The sequence below is a fragment of the Plecotus auritus genome (genome assembly GCF_963455305.1).
Source record: "Plecotus auritus genome assembly, chromosome: 8".
NCBI lineage: Eukaryota > Metazoa > Chordata > Mammalia > Chiroptera > Vespertilionidae > Plecotus > Plecotus auritus.
This window is the reverse complement of record NC_137782.1, coordinates 173,213,912-173,235,428: the sequence shown is the minus strand read 5'-3', so window position 1 is coordinate 173,235,428 and position 21,517 is coordinate 173,213,912. Positions and strand designations below refer to the sequence as shown.

At 51.4% G+C, this 21,517-nt stretch overlaps 2 protein-coding genes across 4 annotated transcripts in view; one reads left to right on the top strand and one right to left on the bottom strand.

Annotated features, from left to right (window-relative positions):
- ATP6V1C2 (ATPase H+ transporting V1 subunit C2) overlaps positions 1-3,565 on the top strand; it is a 31,566-nt gene extending 28,001 nt beyond the window's left edge. For all 3 annotated transcript variants that reach the window (XM_080686424.1, XM_080686425.1, XM_080686426.1), the window contains 2 exons: positions 2,905-3,037; positions 3,299-3,565. In XM_080686424.1, coding sequence (XP_080542550.1) covers positions 2,905-3,037; positions 3,299-3,388 — 223 coding nt within the window. In that variant the 3' untranslated portion in view covers positions 3,389-3,565. The remainder of the gene's footprint in view (positions 1-2,904; positions 3,038-3,298) is intronic.
- PDIA6 (protein disulfide isomerase family A member 6) lies at positions 3,497-21,108 on the bottom strand. The gene is made up of 13 exons (XM_080686423.1): positions 20,981-21,108; positions 14,739-14,880; positions 12,814-12,871; positions 12,323-12,449; positions 11,112-11,212; positions 9,870-10,000; positions 9,227-9,341; positions 8,604-8,744; positions 7,856-7,940; positions 7,680-7,752; positions 6,181-6,339; positions 5,056-5,152; positions 3,497-4,474 (listed from the first exon to the last, which is right to left on the bottom strand). The coding sequence occupies exons 1-13, from the start codon at positions 20,997-20,999 to the stop codon at positions 4,406-4,408; spliced, it is 1,317 nt and encodes a 438-aa protein (XP_080542549.1). The 5' UTR covers positions 21,000-21,108; the 3' UTR covers positions 3,497-4,405.
- Between the last annotated feature and the right edge of the window lie 409 nt (positions 21,109-21,517).

Genomic DNA, 21,517 nt, shown 5'->3' with positions numbered 1-21,517 from the left:
AACTATTTCTGAAGCCTGCTCTTTGGGTGCTGGAACATGTGCCGTGTCGTGAACACATCCTGAGGTGCCCCTCCAGCCCTCGGACCCCTGCGGTGTCCCTGGGCCCTCCCCGCCTGCACTGCAGGTTGCCCCAGGTCCCCACCCCCCCTCCACTCCCCGGCTGGCCAGCCCGACTCCTGCCCAAGCTCCTGCGCCTCCGGGTCCCGCCCTCCTCCCGGTACAGTTTCTGCGTATTTGGCTCCCTCCCTCCCAGCCCCTTCCTCCAGCGCCCTCTCTGCCAGTGCTCAGCGTGGACTCTGCTGCTCCCTCACCCTCACGTCCTGCTCCCGCTGCCTCCACCCACCGCACCCTTTCACAGGCCTGCCCAGCCTGCTCCCACCTCAGCTTGCCTGGCTGTTGCCATGGGCTCCTACCTGGTTTGGCCCCCAGTTCATCCTCCCCGTGGCTGCCAGTGCGGTTTTGTCCAAACGCAGGAGCTGACCCTGGCTCCTCATCCTCCCCATCTCAGAGGTTGGCGTCTGGCGATGAGCCGGCCCGGCCCTGCTGCGCGGTGATCAGTGTCCCGAGACAGTTGTGCGGCGTGAGCACCGTAAAAAGTCATGCTCAGAGCCTGTGCCATGGTTAACGTTCCTCGCGGTCCCATGCCCACCCGTCCTCAGGGCGAATAGTTCCAAGTCTCCGTGTCCCCAACTGGGATCATTCATACATAAGATTCTGCAACTTGCTTTTTCCCTCTGCTCTGTATGTGTCGAGCTACCAGGTCCTTTTTAAAAACATCTTTTTATTGATTTCAGAGAGGAAGGGAGAGGGGGAAACATCCGTGATGAGATGGAATCATCCATCAGCTGCCTCCTGATCGAGCCCACAGCCCGGACACGTGCCCTGATCAGAAATCGAACCATGCATGACCTCCTGGTTCCTAGGTCAATGCTCAACCATGAGCCACAGTGGCCAGGCCTACTTGATCCTTTTTTTTTTTTTTTATTCTGAGAGAATTTAATGTAAAGAATTATAAGTGATAAAAAAGGGGGGGGGTAGGATATATTCTTAGCTTCCCCTTTATCGGGGGATCTCTGCCCTTCCCGGCTGCAAACTGTCTCACCAGCTGCGCCTCCTTCGCCAATTCGGGCTGGATTCCACTCGTTTCAGCTGCTCCCTCTATTTGCTCCGGGACAAGGCTCAGGACACGCCCGTCTATTCCGCCGCCATTTTGTCTCCACCGACTTGATCCTCTTTAAAGGCCTTTCCGCTTCCCAGCCGATGGAGATCGTAACTGAGAAACTAGACGAACACGTGCATTAGAGCAGCAGGGAGCCTCTGCTGGCCTTTGCCGCCATTGGTGCTTGCCGCTTTGTCTTCCCCAGATGCTGTTTTGACCTTTTCCTACCCTGGCAGCCCGGGGAGGGCTGGCGCTGAGCCCCTCTGCCTCTATCATCGGGCCTCACTGCACAGAGCAGGTGCTAAATGACAGTGGACAGAGTAGCATCCAAGTGAGGACGTGCTAGTTCATCTTCAGGGTCAGTGAGCGGGGTGGTCAGCTGCATGAACCGAAGGGGGCCTCAGCGGGGCTGTGGGGGGACTGCTGAGGGGGCCGGGGCTAGAGCATCGCCTGGACCAGCCGTGGGCAAACGACGGCCCGCGGGCCGGATCCGGCTGTTCTATCCGGTTCTCTTGCCCTCCACTCCGCTCCTTTACTTTGAATTTATATTAGTTCACACAAACACTCCATCCATGCTTTTGTTCCGGCCCTCCGGTCCAGTGTAAGAACCCATTGTGGCCCTCGAGTCAAAAAGTTTGCCCACCCCTGGCCTGGACCCTGAGCGCCGTCTCAATAGGAACACGTTAGGGAATCATCCATGATGACTGATGTATGGAGTTCACCCAGGGAGGGACCACCTCAGGGACCCCCAGCATTTAAGGAGTGGGGGCCGAGAAGCCCCTGAGGAAGTGAGACGGGAGGGGGTGCTGGAGGGCCAGGGAAGGGAAGCTTCAGGTGCTGATGTCCCTGGTGTGAGAAGCTAACAGTGAAGGATGACTGAGTGACACAGATCATGGTGACAGGACACTGGACACTGAAGTTTGGAGTAGGAGTTGCAGGGCGTTGGAGTGTTTGTTTGGAACAGGGCAAGATGGCGATGTAAGGGGAGGAGAAAGGCTGGACCCTGCAGCAGCGAGGGGGCTCTCACGATCCCTATGGGGGGCAGGGTGAGGTAGGCCTGATGCCTGGTTACACGGGACGCAATGACCAACAGCCCACTTTCTGCAGCTCAAATACATCTCAGTATTTCGGGGTACATGGCATCAGCAGCCAGAAGCGAAGACTGGGAAAGTGTGGGAGCCAGGGGGCAATTTACGGACACTGGGAAATAAAAACTAAGGAATATTAACAGACTTTTGGCCACACGATTGAATCGCTGCGCGTCGGGCAAGTCCAAGGGTATTATCCGTGTGCGGACTTGTGCAGCCGGCGCGGGGACAGGAAGGCGCGGGGTGATAAGTATGGACCCAGGCGTGCAAAGTCCATTCAAAACCTTTTGTCCGCAGAAACCCGGCAGAAGGAAGGAACAAGCTTGATACACCAGCTGGGTTTCAGTGCAGTGCTCTGGGTCAGAGCAGTCCCAAATTGCCTGCTTCCCCACACACTCCCCACCTAGGGGCCACCACGGCTGGGCTGGCCTCTCGCTCCCCAGTCAACACCATCACTGTCAGAAGCAGGTCAGCGTGTTGTGGGATTTTTCTAGCCAGAAGGACCTAGTCATCTTCCTCCCAACCCTGGCCGAGCTTTCCTTCCTCCAGCTGTGCTGGCTGCGGCTCTCCATCAGAACCCGCTTAGTTCCCGTCCAGCTCCCTGTCCCCGCACTTGCCTCGGAGTACCCTACTCACACCGCTTGTCTGTCCGGGAAGGTACGGACTCCCCGTGAATTTCCAGGCTGTGCTCCTCCAGCCTCACAAGAAGTCCTCCATCAAGCGCTTGCGAGAGGTCCTGAACTCCGTCTTCAGACACCTGGACGAAGTGGCAGTTGCCAGCATGTTGGATGTAGGTATCCGACCCGGAAACGGCGCCCGTCTACAGCCTCCCCACGGGGTGCAACCGTCCCCAAATGGTGCTTGCCAGACTCTTGTGAAACCTACATTTCACAAGCAGGGAAGTGTAAAGGCTGTGTGTTGGGGGTGGGGGGGCGGTTTGGGAGGCTGTGCAGGGCAGAGCATATGGTCAGTGTCTAGAGCTTCCTCAAAAATGTAAAGATAAAACCGGAAACTCGTTTGTGCACTCAGAACAGGACGCCTTTTTTTGCAGGCAGCTGTGGATATCCCCGGGTTGCAACTCACCAACCAAGACTACTACCCTTACGTCTACTTCCGCATCGACCTCAGCCTTCTCGACTAGCAGCCGAGGGGCGCCGCTCAGCCTCCTGCCCCGCGGACGGCCTGACGGACGCTCCTGGCCTCCGCAGAACAGCTCGTCTCCTACAGGACTTAGATTTTCAGAGAAATTGCTCGCAGAAGTTGCTCACAGTTGTATTTATTTTTTGTAAGTTACAATAAAGAAGTGCTCGGTCCTTCCAATGGGCTCTTCACTTACACCCTAACGTGACCCACACTTCACTTTCCCGAGTGTCTTACAGAGACGGGGACTGCTTAGAAAGGGCCACCTGCTGCTGTATGTCCTGTCCTAAGGGACGCTGTGAGGACTTGGTGGCGACACTGAGAACCGTGCGCTAACTGTACAACCAGCTGTGTCCCCCGCCGTCGCTGCTGGGGGCCAGGGCGCATGGTGGGGCCCGAGCCGCAGTCCTCACTGGGGCCTGCCTGTCGTCCTCCATGTGAGCCCGCTCTCCACTTCACAGGCCGGGGAGCCTGGCTGCACCCCGGGAAATGTGTGCTGTGCGGGCATCCAGACGGCGTCATCCCCACACGTTCTTAAAGGGAAAGACATCAGGGCCACACCGTCACCACCACATCCATTTACAGCTAACATCAGACTCTGAATGTGGACTGGACACTAATTCCATACATTTGTTGGCATTGTCCAAAATATTATTTTATTCTTTCATGGAAAAGCCATTAATATTCAAATGAAAGAATCACATTAAAAAACTGACATAAGAAACAGCCTCCAAGAACAGCCAGCAGCAGTCAGAGGGAGGGGAAGTGTTTCAACAGCCCAGCAGTTCTCTTCAAAATAGTACTTGACAGAACACCACCCAATCCACTGGCTACAATTCATAGAATTTTTCCTTGTTTTCTTGAGATGCAAAAGTTCATCGCTGCAGTGTTTTCAAATGACCAATCAAGTGCTCCTTCTTGGTGAGAAGGCCACGGTCGATGGTCTGACTGTGAGGACGTCCCTCCACTGCTGGAAACTTCTGCTCCCAAGAAAAGAAGCCGCACGTTGTGCTGAGCCTCACAACTCGTCTTTCTCCAAGTCGTCCAGCTCCACGTCGCTGAGGTCAATGTCGTCTTCCACAGGAAGCTGCAAAACAGGGACCCACGTCAGGCCCGCAGGCAGGCGCAGACCAGGCGGCCCGGGAGCTCGCAGTCTCCGCTCAGAGGAACGACCCCGAGGTGCTGCGACCACACCGCCAGCTCTGCCCGACCCAGGTCTCCTCTGCAGCTGGGTGAGAAGCTGAGAACACAGGGGCATGGATTTCCTGGCCCTCTTCAGCGTGGCCGCTCGAGGAGGGCGGGCAGAACCTAAATGCTCATTCCCAAGCCGTGTGTCACATTTCTTTAAGGCAGGGGCACGCATTCAAGGTGACCGCTCACTTTGGGGGAATGTCCGGAAAGCAGCCTCCTTATGGCACCATCTTGGGTGTCTGTGTTAAGAGCACCCAACGCCACGTAGCCCTCATTCACAGGGAGGACGGGGTGAGCAATCCTGAGAGAGGCCTCCCTGAGCTGTGCTACCTCTGGTGTCAGGTGAAGGCTTAGGTCCGACGGGAAGGATTTGGTTCACAAGGAGCAAAGACGCGCAGGGATCGGGAAGGGCAGGATGGAGTCCCCGCCACGAGTCCTGCGCACACGGCCTCCCGTCCCATCCCGTGCGGGACTCACCTCGCCATCCTTGCCGTCCCAAGGCTCTCTGGTGCTGATGGCGGGGAAAGCCCCACCGCCTACAGGTGCTGTCGATCCTCGCCCAAAGGAGAGCTCCCTGGGGGAACAGCCAAACGAGCGCAGGCGTTAGATAGAGGGACTGCGGGTGCCTGGAAGGGAAGCTGCAGGACGGTCTGCCGCGATGCTCACGCAGACACCCCCCAGGACTCCTGGGACACGCCAGGAGCGGCGCTGCCTTTTCAAGCAGGACCAGCGCACACCAGGCCTGGAATCCTACGAATCGGCGTCCGACCGAGCGGCTAGTTTAACAAACAGCACGTGTATTTCGCTAAAACACAAAGTCTGTAAAACTACCTAAACTGAGAGGTTAAGCCCCCAGAAAGGCTCTGTGAAAGACGGCAGTTCCATTCCTCTCCTCGGTCCCACAGCGAGCAGAGGCCCTGCCATGAACAGGAGCCCCGACTCCGCAGGCACCCGGTGACCAACCCACAGACAGCGCGAGCACTTCCCTCGCCGCTCGGCTTCGGGGAGACACGGCCCTGCCTGGGGCAGGCGCTGAGAGACCATCCCCCGGGAAGACCCAGGCTGAGAAACGGCTGCTGGAAAGGAGCTCCCGAATGTGCTCTGGAATGTGGGCTTGGAAACCCCAAAGGATACGTTTCCTGTGGGCGCCTGACAACGCTATCTGCACGGCGGGAAAACCGGTTCTGCACTGTTCACAGTATACGCCATTCTGAAGTAACTACTCAAAACCAACGCCCAGAAATGGAAACCGGATCATCCGAGATCAAGGTACAAAACAGCTCGGGTGGGAATGGGGGAGAGGCTGCTTCCGCCCACGAGACCTTTAGGAGAGTCGGGAAGAGCCCGCTATCAACTGCACAGGCTGCCGAGGGGACCGAGAACAGGGAAGGCTGAGCAGCCACCGCTACTGCAGACCATTCCCGTGGAAAAGAACAACGCGCAGGAAGGAAACGGAAGGCTCAAACGTACAAACCTCAAGTCTCCGATGTCAAGTACAAAATAACCCCACTTACTGCCTGCTCTACATCAACCCAGCTTCGACTCAAAGCCCACAGCAAAAACAGACAAAACAAAAACAACTCAAAAGGGCAAAAAAGTTACCTGAGAAACTCGTTGATGCCTTGCTCACTGAAAGACCCTTTCAGAAGAGCGAACTTCATCTTGCGCGCGTTGATGGCCGCCATGGCGGGGTAGCCAAACCCTCCGATCCCCAACGCATTCTCCAGCTCAGACTGCGCGCCAGCTTCCGTCCACAGCCACCTAGGAAGGCAGACCGGTATCAGGGCAAAGGCCCCTTCCAACTCAGTTAGATCCTAACTAGCAGATCTTGATTAAAGAACAAAGATTACACTTCAATTATTTTATGAATGAAATAAATGAGAACGAAAGATAAGTTTTAAAAATAATGTACTCTATTCTATATGTGCTCCTGAGTAACTCCAGTTCCTCAAGAGTCCTAAACCCCAACTCCACAAGACCCCCAAATGGACTGGTCTACCTGTAAGACAGTTCCCAACCCCACCCTGTCTCTAAAACACTGTCCACGCAGCCTCGTGAACGTTCTGTCTTTGTTACCAATATCATTTAGGTAATTATGTATGCATCATGTAGGCAGTTATAACACATGTAATAACTACTTTTTAAAAAGTCATGGATATGGCATCATTATCCAATACATACAGAGTGGTGCAAAAGTAGGTTTACAGCTGTCCACGTGGAAAATATACAATAATTAATAAATAACGCAAGAATAAACTGTTTCATGTCCTCACACGTCTAAACCCACTCTTGCCCCACCATGTATAACGATGTTCAACCAACCCGGCCGGCATGGCTCAGTGGTTGAGCGTCCACCTATGAACCAGGAGGTCAGTTTGATTCCTGGTCAGGGCACAGGCCCGGGTTGGGACTCAGTCCCCAGTGTGGGGCGTGCAGGAGGCAGCTGACCAGTGATTCTCTCTCATCATTGATCTATCTCTCTCCCCCTTTCTCTTCCTCTCAGAAATCAATAAAATATATTTAATTTTTAAAAAAATGCTCAACCAAATTTCTTTACTTAACTTCTACAAAGGTGAAAGTGAGAAACCAGAGAAGGCGGCCTTCTGCCGGCACCCAGTACATGTGGCTGAGCTGACAGGAAGCCAAAGCTCAGGGAGGGGGGCGGCAGGGGCACGAGGTACATAGTGAGTGGTAGCAGGGGGACAGCAACCGAGGAGGAGGAGGAGAAGCCAAAAGGGAGAGGGAGGGACACAGAGGCCTCCTTTGTTTTCAAACTGTGTCTAGGCCTGGCCACTGCAGGGGAGGCTACAGAAGCAGCTGTCTCTTCCTCCTCATCTAGCCTCCCGGGCCATTCTGGAAGTCAACTATGTTACTAATTACGCTTTTGCTTGCTAGCCTGGGACCCCAACCACCATCTAAACTACAATTCATATGAGAAAATGGGACAAATAATTGCCCGATAAATAAGAAACCTGCGTTACTTCTTTTCTTCCTAAATGACACCAACATCGGAACCCATCCTAAAAAACCGGAGGGAGCCACACCTTTCAGGAGCACCACCCTCCCTGCCCAAATGATAGGGACTGAGTTCAACCACTTACCCCCACATTTTCTTCTTGTACTTGTCTGCCAATTTCAGAAGAACTTCCAAATAAGAATTTCTGCCTGCAGCTCCTGATTTAAACAAACAAAAAATTTAAAGACAAACATGAAGGAGTGTGTAGCGCTAATGGCTTCAGAAAACGTTCTCAGAGCAGCGAGTGTCTGTGTGCCGTACCCGTGTCAAGAATGTGGGGCAGGACGGCCACCACACAGAGCTGGTGCTCCTCGCACGTCTTCTTGGCGACGTCCTCGCTGATGATCTGGGACCCAGCAGACAAGGACGGAGACAAAGACTTAGCACCATCCCTTCCGTCACAGAGCAGAGCAGGGGTCTCCCAGTGACACGTCCTGCTGCTCCAGAGCCACCACCAATCACGCTTCAGAGGCTCCGCTCCGGGTCCTCAGCGGCTAAGTGGGGGTGCTGAGAACTCGCACAGTCTCTGAAGTCAGAATGCCGGGCCCCGCCTGGCTCTGACACTTAACCATGTCACATTTATGCGCATCATATATTTGTATGAATTTGCAGCTCCCTGTGCCTCAGTGTCCTCGTATGTTAAATGGAGATTAAAAATAGTATTTACTGCTAAGTGTTCACGTGAGAATTAAATGAGGAAAATCTCCATAAAGCAGAACAGTGCCTAGTACCCTAGTCAGTGCTCAATGATGCTAGCTGTTGTTCTCAGAGTGAGAAAGGAAAGATCCGTTCCACTGCCGAGAAGCTCAGGTATACCTTCTCTCACAGTGCAATTATCTTAGTGCTAACGTTATGAAAACAGCAATTTATCCGACAGGTTTTGCCCATTTCAAAGTACAGAAACACTTTAAAGAGGATTTTAAAGGAGAAGAGCTCAATCTGAAGAGAGGCCTACTGCCTGCCTCCCGTCACACGAAGGCGTCCCTCCCTGTGTGATTGGCCTGCTGACCTCGAGCAGCTCAGGAGGCGGAGCGTTATCAGAAAACAGGTCCAGCGCCCGGGAGACGATGTCCGATCTTGTCCGCCCCCCATCATAATCCACAGGAGACTCGCCTTTCTGAAATATCTTGATTGTAGGAAATCCCCTAATCTATTAAAGATCAAACGAGCATTTAGTAAGAAGCAAGGTAGTCTTTATGGTTTCTGAAACCACCTTCTGGGTAATTTAATTAACAAAAACATTCCCGGCCTGCGGCGGTGTCCAAGGATGACACACGGGTCTGTAAGGCAGGGGGTTAACAAGCTGATTCAAACCCTGGATACACACGTAATGCATCCGCTCTGGAACAAATGGACCCACTCCACAGCCCTCCGAACAACTTGTACAAGCTTGGGAAAGCTAAAGGCTCACGTGAGGCTCACAGAAGGAGTGAAATACTGGGAGGGAAAGCTCCCCCACAACCGCCCTGCCTTGCAGATTCACTGCTTGTTAGTTATAACAAGACAGTGGCTTGATTTCCTCATTACAGAAGACCAAACAGCCCCTCCTGTCTCACATGCAGGCCTAGAGTTCTGGGCAAAGCAACAGTGAAAAGGTGTGGTTTCACAAAGAGAAGAGCCTGATAAACATACCCCGTACCGGCCGGTCAGCATCTGATTGGCCGTGGCGTCCACAGCCGCGAGCTTCACCTTCCCTTTCGTTTGCTCTTTCACCTCTGAAGCTGCAGCGGCCCATTCTGGCTCGAGGCTGCAAACAAATATCCTCATCTGAGCACAAATACTTTAACGGCGGTGCACAGTTCTGCCCGCCCAGGGACGGCACACTTGGAAAACACGTTCAGCGTGGATTTATGAAAGACACGATGCGGCCCTCCGTTTGCTTCCCAGTCCTTGGTCACCCCCCCTAATTTGACTGCTTAGCTCTCTGTGAACCTTTGAAAATCTGACGGAGGAAACTCCTAGTACTAACGCCAATGTTTATCGCTCGCTTAGTCAGAGCTTTTGGGAGGAGGTATTGGCTATATCTATGATCTGGTTCAGCTTTTCAAAGGGAGTTACACACTCACTTCTATGTGGAATCTAAACACACACACACACACACCCCCCAGGTTCCTCGACACGGGGAACAGACTGGTGGTTGCTACAGGCAGGGGGCGGGGTGGGTGGGCGAAATGGACAAAGAGAGTAAAACACAAAAGCAGAAAGCCCCAAAGCGAGCCCGGTTTTGTGTTGAAAACTCTGAGACTTAAAACAAGGACTAGGTAGGAGCACTTACTTTTTGCAGTGTCCACACCAGGGGGCGTAAAACTCAACCATCCAAACGTCTTCACTGTCAAGAACGTTCTTGTCAAAGCTGTCGTCCGTCAGCTCGATCACGTCTTTCTTGCTTGAACTTTCACTTCGACCCTGCCATTGTGACATCAAACATTAACCCACACCGTGGCCAAAGGAACAGGATCCCTCTTCTAAACACACCGACGACAAGATCGCCTCTACATTTTAACAACGGTTTTTGAGTTTTTCTTTCAAGTAAAAACTGCTTTCTCAAACGAGGGACACTGTGTAATATTATTCTTGCTGGGCAAGCAATTTTTAGTTTCAAACCGTTACCTGTAGTACATTCGGTATCACACAACAGGTATCTAAATTCGTCACTTGCTGTTTTTCTAAGAGAAACTCCAGCCTGGCTCAGAGAACCACCTTAACAACACGATCCTAATTCAGGCGCAGCCGCACAACACTGCCCTTACTCCCTTTCACGGTCTCCGCCATTCCAGAAAAATGAAGGAACATTTCCCCCTCCCTTTTCTCAAGTGCTTTCCGTCAGCGCTGACCCTGAGAAGCTGAGCGTTGCTACCTTGCTTCTGCTGCCTGGGCCGAGCCCGGACAGGGACGAGCGCTCAGTCAGTGACCAGCCTGAAATGAAGGCCGGGCCTAGGAGAGCAGAGCGCCCTTCGTCGACATTTATCAGAAGAACCCAATGCCCTTCACAAGACCCTAAGCCCCGATGGTCAAACGTCACGTCTCACACCGGGCACCTGGCACACCAAGCCACGGAACAGGACTTCTTTCTCCTCTTCCCTACGCATTTACGAAGAATTCCCCGTGCATCTGGCTCACTGCCCCAGGTTTGGGCCAAGAGGGCACCCAAATTCCACCTGTGCCGTCAATCGAGGAGCTGGCTCCCTCCCCTCTGTGCCCTGTGAGTGGCCGGGTGCTCTCCCTCTGCACCCACTCCTCTCCCGGCCCCGGCCGAGGGGGCCTCTTTGGGGCTGGCTCTTGGCCTGTGGGTGGGCAGGGAGCGCTGGGACTGACCGGCTACCATGACGGTGGTTCTGAGGTGGCCAAAGAGCAAGCGGAGGGCTGACTCCCTCTGGGTCAGGGGACCCAACCTCCTGTTATGTTTTAAAAGGAAGCTCACCAACTCGCAGTATTTAAAAAAGAGATCTATCTCCCGCCGGGGCTGCACTCAGGCTTCCCAGCCATCACACAGAGAAGCCAACACCCGGAGCCTTACTTGTCTTCCGGAACTGTATCCCCGGCCCCCGAGGCGGTCCTTGACGAGCTGGCGCAGGGCACCGAGCGCGGCATCCACGATGGCGTCCGCAGTCCTGCCACCTGCAGGGAGACAAGGCCACCGTCAAATGAGCTATCATTTAAGCTTTAGCTACATCACGCCCAATACTTTTTATGAGGACCACACACGTGGCCCAACCCGGCAGCTCTGATCTTACCTGTGATGACCTGCCTGTGGCATTTTAAATGAAATAGGGCCATTGCACAGAAGAACCCGCAGGGTAACTAAAATAACATTTAGCTTTGAGTCTCTCCTCAGTTGCCTCAGTGACTAAGAGCAGATACTCACCATTTACCTATCGACAAAGCAGGGATAGTTTGTAGTTACTTCTCAATAGTTTGGGAGTCTAAACGCTTTAATACTGTATGTTTACAAGACAAAGATTCATGGGCGAAATACTCCATAGTAACATCAACAGAGCGTTTAAACTGACTCTCAAATCACAAGCCTTCTTTCTGCCACATGGCTATGCTAGAGCCTTTCCTACAGTTAGAGGCAGAGAGCTCACAGCAAGAAAACATTTGTAGCCCTGGCTGGTGTGCTAAGTGGTTAGAGTGTCGGCCTGTGCATCAAAGGATCATGAGTTCAATCTCTGGCCCATCAGGGAGTGTGCAGGAGGCAACCAATCGATGTGTCGCTCGCACTTCGATGTTTCTCTCTCTCTCTCTCTCTCCCTTCCACTCTCTCTAAAAAAATCAATGGGGAAAATATCCTCAGAAAAGGATTAACAAAAACAAAAAAACACTGGAAAATCTTTATTCAATATCAAGTGCCTGTAAAGTATGAAGTAGCCAGTATTTCTTTCGTTATAAAGAGAAAGACAAGGGAAGCACAGGCCATCATCACGCTACCACCACAAAGGCCGTGTGGGCTAAGCAGCATCCACTTCTAAAGTAGAGGGTTCTGCCTTTATCTGCTTCACTAAGCCAAGTGAATGATAACAAACCACTTTACCTGCATGACACCCATTTAAGCTTCAGAACAACTCCGAAGAGGCCGGAATTGCTCTGTGCCACTGCAGGGCTAAGGAGGGTTAGGCACCAAGAGGCTGAGGCAGCAGGCTAGCAAGTTAGAGTCCTGGTTTCCTCCTATTCTTCCCCTGCCTGCTCAATGAAAATTCCAACCGGGGAAGGAGGTAGCCAAGTCCTTACCCTGATAATCTTCTGGTCTGTTTTTGTTGGATCCAAAAATCTTGATGGTAGGGAATCCCTGCACCCCATACTGACCGCCGAGGGACTGATGCTTATCGGCGTCCACTGCACCCACGTGCACAACCCCCTGTGGAAAGAGGAGAGGACGGTCTACTTGCAGCTGGAGCAGATGCCGCAAGAACCCATCATCCGATCCATGCCGAGAAAACAAGAGAACCAAGGGTTGTACACACAGAACCAACGAGGGCTTTCGCCTGGGAAACCATTCCCCAGAGGAACGATGAGTGAAACACAAACTCGCCCAAGAGACAGAACTGACACAGAGACAACATAAAAATTAAAACGGACATCATACCTTTGCTTCCTAGATCATTTTGGCATCAAAACAAGAGTTTTGAGCTTTAATATGCAAATTAGTTTCCTATTATGCATTCACTCATTAGCATGAATTGAAACATACACAAGTGAATGTGGACATCTCAAACACTTACTTTTAATGCAGTTGCTACTTTCTTCCATTCTGGTGTTAACCGTTGGCAGTGGCCACACCTTTAAGGGGATAAAAACAAAAATAAGGCAACAGTTAAAGTCTTGGATCCCCAATTCAAAAATCGCCCCCCAACAGTCTACTGAGTGACAGGCCCCGGGTGATGGCTGACAGAGTACAAGCATCAGTAAAACATGAACCTGAAGGAGCTCCCCTTCTTATGACTTTACTAAAATCCTGTTTCACCTCATAATTTTAAAATGTTCCTAATTACAGCTCAATTAAATTCTACTCAGTGTGAACCAACTCTAGCATCCCTGACTCCATACCAGAGACTAAACTTGAGCGCGTACCTGGTCAAGTGAGCCTGAATGTGTGGCTCAAGCGGTACGGCAATGTAGCAGCATCCACTTCTAAAGCAGAGGGTTCTGCCTTTATCTGCTTCACTGAATATATTCAGTGAAATATTTCAGGAGGACTGAACATTAAGTGAAATATTTCAGGAGGACGGAATATTAAGTGAAATATTTCAGGAGGACTGAACATTAAGTGAAATATTTCAGGAGGACTGAATATTAAGTGCAATATTTCAGGAGGACTGAATATTAAGTGCAATATTTCAGGAGGACTGAACATTAAGTGAAATATTTCATGAGGACTGAACATTAAGTGAAATATTTCAGGAGGACTGAACATTAAGTGAAATATTTCAGGAGGACGGAATATTAAGTGAAATATTTCAGGAGGACTGAACATTAAGTGAAATATTTCAGGAGGACTGAATATTAAGTGCAATATTTCAGGAGGACTGAATATTAAGTGCAATATTTCAGGAGGACTGAACATTAAGTGAAATATTTCATGAGGACTGAACATTAAGTGAAATATTTCAGGAGGACTGAACATTAAGTGAAATATTTCAGGAGGACGGAATATTAAGTGAAATATTTCAGGAGGACTGAACATTAAGTGAAATATTTCAGGAGGACTGAATATTAAGTGAAATATTTCAGGAGGACTGAACATTAAGTGAAATATTTCAGGAGGACTGGTTATGTTCCCGAAACTCAGCTTCAGGGTCTCCCAAAGGAAACGTTAAAGCAATAGGGGAAAACCTCCCATCAGGCAGGCCTAAAGCGCACCCACTCGGAGGATTTGCCCGACTATCCGGTGAGACTGAAGGCACAGCTCACACCTACGAGGACCACTCTGGGCCTCAGATCACCACGCAGCTCATCTGCAGGTGCACTGGCTGGAGGCGGGTCTCCTCCCGCGGCCCCCGTTTCCAGCTGTGACAGCCCCTGCGCATTTGGCCCCGCTTCCACTGACCGTCTCTACGCTTCTATTGGTTGGGTTTCGTTTTGTTTTCATTAAATGCTTTAACTACATACTGTATTCTGACTATCTGTCATTGTTCCCCATTAACTGCAATAGTAATTACATCTTCACCCCACGAGGGCTTTTCCCAACAATGAATGTAAAGCAAGACAATAACTGTCCAACTAAACCAGGTTTTCTACTTACGTATTTCTGGAAGCAACCCTCTTCAAGAAACAGATGGAGTCAGTCACTGGCCCTTCCCTTTCCTTTGCCCAATTCTTTCTTTAGTTTCCCTCCTGCCCCATCCTACTTACCTCATTGTAAGGATAAACCATCCTGAATTATAAGTTTCTTTTCCTTTTCTTCTTTCTTGCAACATTAGCTACTTCAACCCCACCCCCCCACACCCCGCCGGCCCCCCCCCCACACACACACACTTGGCTCAATCTCCATGACCTTTAATAAACAACCCTTTGTGGAGTCTCCCACGTCTACTTCTTCTAACAAGCAGTGAAGTAGGTAAACAAATGGCCGAACCAAATCGCATTTTATATAGCATTTTCCTTCTAAAGTACCACAAATAACAGACAACTATTTTGTAATACTTACCATGGAGCAAAGAATTCTACAAGCCACAAACTATTACTCTGAATAACTTCCTGGTTGAAATTTGACGGAGTTAACTCGATGACGTCATCACTAGAAGAATACAGCCCGTGCACTGTCAGAAAGAAGGCGCAGCTCACCAGACCTGGAGGAAAACCAAGAGCAGCCCGTCAGCACAGGGTTCGTGCTGGGAGGAACCCAGGCCACCAGTTTTCTTCCACCGACCAAGGCCCTTGGCACTGGAGGACGGCCTGGCCGGCTCCCTCCTAACCCCGTGCCCCTGCCTCCCTGCTGCTGTCGGAGGCCCTAGAATTCTCCTCCCACTGGCGCAGTCCACACTCTCATCTCCTGAGTTGCACTGGAAAACGATTTAAACATTATTCTTAGTGCCTTGATGCCCTATTACCACCCTATGAGGTAGAACTATTATTGCCATTTTATGGGCAAGGACACCGAAAACCTGGGAGGCTGCACCTAGCTGTGAGCTTGGGTACCCCACACAGTATTTAGTTCTGTTATTCAGTTGCCATATTAGCATGCCATCTTTACTAAAGCCCCTTTTTTTAATTGAAGGAAAAAAATAATTGTTTCCCCTACTAGACTGGGACTCTCTCGAGGGCAGTGACCCTTTCAGTACTTTTGTTTCTACTACACTATCAAATGGCACAGCACCGGGCCCTCGCGATGTTGCTGGGTGAGCTTATGAGGATTTTTCATGCGATTAGTGGTATAAAGCGAATAGTCTATTGTGTTGTTTAGCTACACTGTGGACCAAGTGTATTTTTGTTAGTTACCCTAGGAACTCAATGCAATTTATAACAACTACATTAAAAAAAAAACAAGTTCTGAACTGACTTACAAATATTTTAAGAACTCAAGTCTTTTAAATTGGTAATACTATCAAAATTTCACCTCCTCCTTTAAAATTCATATATAATTTTGTTTTCTAATTGCATTGTTTTAAACTTCCAGAACAATGCTAAATAAGAGGTTGTTCTTGATTTTAAGAGGAATATTTTTCCATATTCATGATGCTGGCTTTTGAGTTGAAACAGATAAACTATGTCATTAATGAAATTTCTATTACTGTCTTTTCAGCATCTATGAGAATTATCATATAATTTCTTTTAATCTGCTGATAAGAGGAATGAAAAGTGAGAGTGACCCGTCTTCTAAGGTAGTGTGTGTATATGTGCCATCTTAGTCACATTTTCAAATGGAACTTTTTAAAATAACTCCATGGTAAATTTCTTCTGGAATTAACTGTTCTATTACTAAATATTCCACCTAATATTTACAGAGCACTTTCAATCTTCAAATCACTGACAAACACACCAGAGCACTTGATTTCTCACAGCATTACTAACTGCAGACAGAACCATCCTTACTTGTAAAGGCAGAGATCAAGGGCCACCCATGGCCATACATACGGGAGGCGGAGCAGCGCTCCGAATTACCAGGAGGGCAGGTCACATAAGCCGAGGGAAAGGTGGGATGGGCAACAGTCACAGACGCTAGGGAGAGCTTAAGCAGGAAGACGGATCATTGCGCTGGATCTAATGACAGAGCCCACGGGGCCCTGCGGGGGCGGAGGAGTGAGAATAAGCAGCAGGCAGTCTACAGAAGATCCGAGGAGGAGGGGACGAGTTGAGGAAAACAATACAGACAACTGTCACCAAGTTTCATTACAAAGAGCAGAGAACACAAGCAAATGTGGGGAAGAAAGATGGTTTCTTTTTAAAGATGGGAGTGCACGGAGCACAAAGGGAAGGAATACCAGTGTGAGGTGGGAGGAAGGCTAACGATAAAGAACGGGGAATCGTAGAACCAAATAAAATGCCCACGGTCAGGAGGAGGGGAGGGAGCACACAGCCTGTGGGAGATGGACCACCCATTGGTGACTTCAGCCTGAAGAGGACTGTACAGCCTTCATTCCATTTCCGGGGTGGGAAAGGGTGAGGGTGAAGGAAGAACAGGCCAACCGAAGGGGCTCCCTCGATAGCTGTGCTGTCCAATACGGGAGCCATTAGCCATACATGGGTACCCCACACTGAGATGCGTTATGGGTGTACAAAGCACACTGCATTTCAAAAACTTGGTAGGAAAGAAAAATTAAACATATCTCATTAATATTTTTTATACTGACTACATGCTGAAATGGTATTTTAGATATATTGGGTAAATATATATTAAAACAAATTTCTTTCTTTATTTTTTTATTGATTTTTTACAGAGGGGAAGGGAGAGGGATAGAGAGTTAGAAACATCGATGAGAGAGAAACATCGATCACCTGCCTCCTGCACACATCCTACTGGGGATGTGCCCACAACCAAGGTACGTGCCCTTGACTGGAATTGAACCTGGGACCCTTCAGTCCGCAGGCTGACGCTCTATCCACTGAGCCAAACTGGTTTCGGCTAAAACAAATTTCACTCATTTTTTTGCCTTTTAATGTGGCTACTAGAAAATGTTTAATTACATAAAGTTTGCATTAAATTTCTATCGGCAGGTGCTGCTCAATATTTTTCATTGCTGCAGAAAAAGTTAAATAGAGCTTGATATATTTAGTGAAGCGAGTGAATTAAGAACCTAAGCAAAGACAGTCCCAATTCTAAATAAGCTTGAAAGTAAGATTGGTCCTGAAGAATCCTCTATGACAGTGGTCGGCAAACTGCGGCTCACGAGCCACATGCGGCTGGTTGGCCCCTTGAGTGTGGCTCTTCCACAAAATACCACGGCCTGGGCGAGTCTATTTTGAAGAAATGGCGTTAGAAGAAGTTTAAGTTTAAAAAATTTGGCTCTCAAAAGAAATTTCAATCATTGTACTGTTGATATTTGGCTCTGTTGACGAATGAGTTTGCCGACCACTGCTCTATGAGAGCTACTGCATTTAAAGAAGTTTTTTTTTAAGTCAATGTGCATTGATACTTGTTCAATACATGGAGTTCATTGTGAAATTTTCAAAAAATGGAAAAGCAAAAGAAAAGCCACCAACAGTCCCCCCTAGAATATTCTTACTGACATCTCTATGCAACAGAAGTCTAAAATTTGATTATTATATATTTGTATAAATGGAGTCTATCTATATATTTATATTCCCTTCTGTAACCTTTTATCAACTCAAAATAATAAAATAAGTTGCAGATATCTTCTATATAATTATGGTTTACTTACCACCCCCACAGTAACCAATTTTAATGGCTATCTCATGTTGCCAATCCACTACTGACAGAATTTGATTGTTTCCCATTTTTCACTATTAACAGGCCAATGCTGAAAATGCTTGTCACCTTTTCTCCACGCAAATGAATGAGACTAGTTAGGAGAAAATCTTTCAGGGGGTACTGGGGATACGGCTAACATGTTGATATATTTATCTGTCCAACTACTCCCCAGAACTGACATCTTAACCAAGAATAAGACTTCGATGGCACTAAGTGTTCTAAACATTTAAAATATAGTAACTCATTTAAGAACTCTATGTGGTATGTGCCATCATGTTCACTCTTAGGTCAGAAAAATGGAGACACGTACTAAGGCCGTATGATTAGAAATACAACATGGTTATGTGACCCCCATTTTTAGCCAAAGGTCTGGAGACTGCAGGAGCATAATCCCAAGGAGGGTCAGCAGGTCAATGGTGGCAGGGGAATTAGGTTCTTTCCTTTCTCTTGTTCCTTTCTCAATCAGAACAGCAGTCAAGACTGTACTATCCCCTTCAAGCTCAAGTCACCGAAGGGACGGTCCGTGATTTTACCTCGGGAATGTGCTTTCTGTCCACACAAAGGTGGCCACGCCCACTGACTGACACTCACTGTAAGAGGGACTGAGGCTATTTATTTCCTACTAGAGGCCTGGTGCACGAGATTAGTGCACTGGGGGGTTGGGGGGGGGGGGGGGCCCTCAGCCGGGCCTGCGCCCGGGAGCCCTCGGGGGATTTCCTACTGACAGCAGTCAGACATCCTTAGTGCTGCGGCGGAGGCGGGAGCTCTCCCTTCACCACCGCTGCGCTCGCCAACAGTGAGCCCGGCTTCTGGCTGAGCGGCGCTCCCCCTGTGGGAGTGCACTGACCACCAGGGGCAGCTCCTGCATTGAGTGTCTGCCCCCTGGTGGTCAGTGCGCGTCATAGCGACCGGTGTTCCGCAGTTCGGTCGATTTGCATATTGCCCTTTTCCTATATAGGACTAGAGGCCCGGTGCACAAAATTTGTGCACTGGGGGTGGGGGGGTGTCCCTCAGCCCAGCCTGTGCCCTCTCACAGTCCGGGAGTCCCGCGATGGATCACCCCAAAGAGGGAGGCCCTGCCCACCTGCCGCAGCCCACTGGTCGGTGGCCTGGGCCTCCCTTTGGGGCAATCGTGGAGCTCCCCGATGGATCGCCCCGCCAGCCGGTGGCCTGGGCCTCCCTCTGCAAGACGATCAGGGGGCAATGGCCGGCCCCTGACCAACTGCATCGCACCCGCCTTGGCTGGTCTGGCACCGGGGGTGTCACAGCATGGTCGTCCACATGGTCGTGCGGCTGTTGGGTTGATTTGCATGTTACGCTTTTATTATTATAGATCACACAGGATAGTGGCGTTGGACGTTTGTCTTTAAATTTGGCCTCGTTCTCACAAGAGCCCCCCCCTCCCACAATACATGGCTATCCAATGGAAATGTCTTAATGATAGAGCCTTGAGCTCTAGCCTTATTACACGGCAGTTTGACCTGGAAGCGTTAGAAGGAAATCAAACATAATACTCAGAAAGACAGGATAAAGGATGTATAAATTCCAACAGCAAAAATATAGCCAGTAAACTACCCCACAGAAAGCCTCAAGAAACCCAAAAACCCTGGGTCCACTTATGATAAAGTAGGTCAATGCTGACCAAGGGTGTTCTGTCTCTAAAACTCACATCCCGATCCACTCCCCGATAATGAGCGCTGATGGGAGCCGGGAACACTGCGTGGCTGGCGTCGATGTGAGCGGATGGTTCTGCCTTCCGTGCTCGCCCTGGTTCCTCCCCCGTAGCTAAGGACGCCGTAAACCCACATCAGTACCGTCTCCATCCCACACCTGCCAGCAAGACCACACGGGCCCAAAGCAGCCATCCAGAAAGCCAGCGGGGCGGGCTCCTCAAAAGGCTGAGTACATGGGTTAAAATAACGAGCCTCAGACTTGCAGAATCCACCCGTGGGCACCTTTTAAACAGACCAAACTCCCCCCATCTGTTCTCTCTGCAAGTCATACGGCAAACATTTCTGTATCTAGTTTGCTCTCTGTAGACGTGTGTTAGTTAACTCATGAACGCTCTGAACAGCCCGATGGAGGACTCGCCCCCAGACACACAGCTACGCATGCGGGGGAGGGGCTGGGCTCAAACCCTGCGGTCGGGGTCGGATGTAAGGCCCCCCACCCCCGCCCCGGGAGGCGCCCGGAGAAGGGCGGGGTCCTCGACGTCGCTCACGTGGTCTTTCAAACAGGCATTCCCATCATTCGGGAAGGTCTGGGCTCCACTGAGTTCTGAAAAGTGCGATCCCATTGAAAGTGCTCTTGCACCCCAAGACCAGCTTCAGGAAGGCACTTCCCTTTCTGAGGCAACGTCCGGGCCTGCGTTTTGATATGTGTGTTTCTTAGAAGCAGGAATTCCATCAAACAAGTGGTGCGGACAAGCGGTGTGAGGAGCCGTGACCCCCCGTCCACACTCGGGGCCGAGGTCCCCCTGAGGTTGCAGCCCCAAACCCAGCCCCAGCCCCAGCCAGGCCATCAGCGCCCGCCCGCAGCGCCGGCCTCTGCCTCCGCCGGCCGCCCCTCCACCAGGAGCTCGGCGCGCGGCGCTCGAACCCGGGCTCGCCGCTGTCCCGGGGTCGCCGGCGCCCCGGGTGCGAGCCCAGCCTCACGGACTCCCTGCACCCGCCACGCTCGCGCACACGCACACACACCCCTGGGTGGGCCGCAGCCCCCGGTAAGGGCGCCCTCACCTCCCCACGCGCCCCGGAGTCCGCCAGGGCCCCGCACCTCCGCCCGAGGGCCCGCGAGGGGGGCTCCGGCCAAGGGCTCCCTTCACCGCCCTCCCGGACTCCCCTTTCACCCCCCGGGCTCCATAGCCTCCCCCTACCGCGTCCCCGTGTGGGCCAGGCCCGCGACCCCCCACCCCAGAACCGGCCGGGCCAAGCCCACGCGCCCGCCCACTCCCCGGGCTGCGGACCGTCGTGGGGGTTCGGGGCCTCCCAACTGCTCCCCAAGACGACGAAGGACGCGCTTACCGAGCACCAGGCGAGCCATGCCGAGCGTCCGGGCCGCCGCGCAGTCCTGCCGCCGCCTCAGCTCCGCCGCGCCGCGCCCCCGCCGCCCCACGTCCCGCCCTCGGCCCGCGAGGCAGGCGCCGGGCGGTGCAGAGGCGCGGCCGGAAGGCGCTCGCCAAGCCGTGGCCGCGGCTCATTGGTCCCTGAAGGCTTCGCTCATCCGCATAGCCAATGGGAGGCGGCCGGGTAGAGGTTACGGGTCTGGTGGGGGTTTTTTTTAACGGGGGCGGGGCGAGCGGCGGAAGGAGGGACCTGGAGGGGGCGGGCAGCCCCATCTCTCCTTCCCAGGTGGCCCGCTCCTGCCGCCGCCCCTCCTGGGCTTTCCGGCTTGTTTGCGTCCAGTAGTAGTTGGTTTTTCTTATTTCTGGGGCCCCTGTTCTCCCTTTACCCCCGCATGGCCTCCAGCGAGCCCCTTTCCAGCCCTGATGCATCCCGGGCCTCCCCACCCCGTATCCTCTTTGTCTCCAGGGAGGATAACTTTCTTTGGGCCTTGGTGCA

What these genes read in the sequence shown, in the direction of transcription:
- PDIA6 (XM_080686423.1), bottom strand. An exon ending in TGGTGTGGACACTGCAAAAA is followed by an intron (nt 9,342 to 9,869) that starts GTAAGTGCTCCT and finishes ATTTGTTTGCAG; the next exon opens with CCTCGAGCCAGAATGGGCCG. An exon ending in GGCATCAACGAGTTTCTCAG is followed by an intron (nt 5,153 to 6,180) that starts GTAACTTTTTTG and finishes CTGTTCCCCCAG; the next exon opens with GGAGCTCTCCTTTGGGCGAG.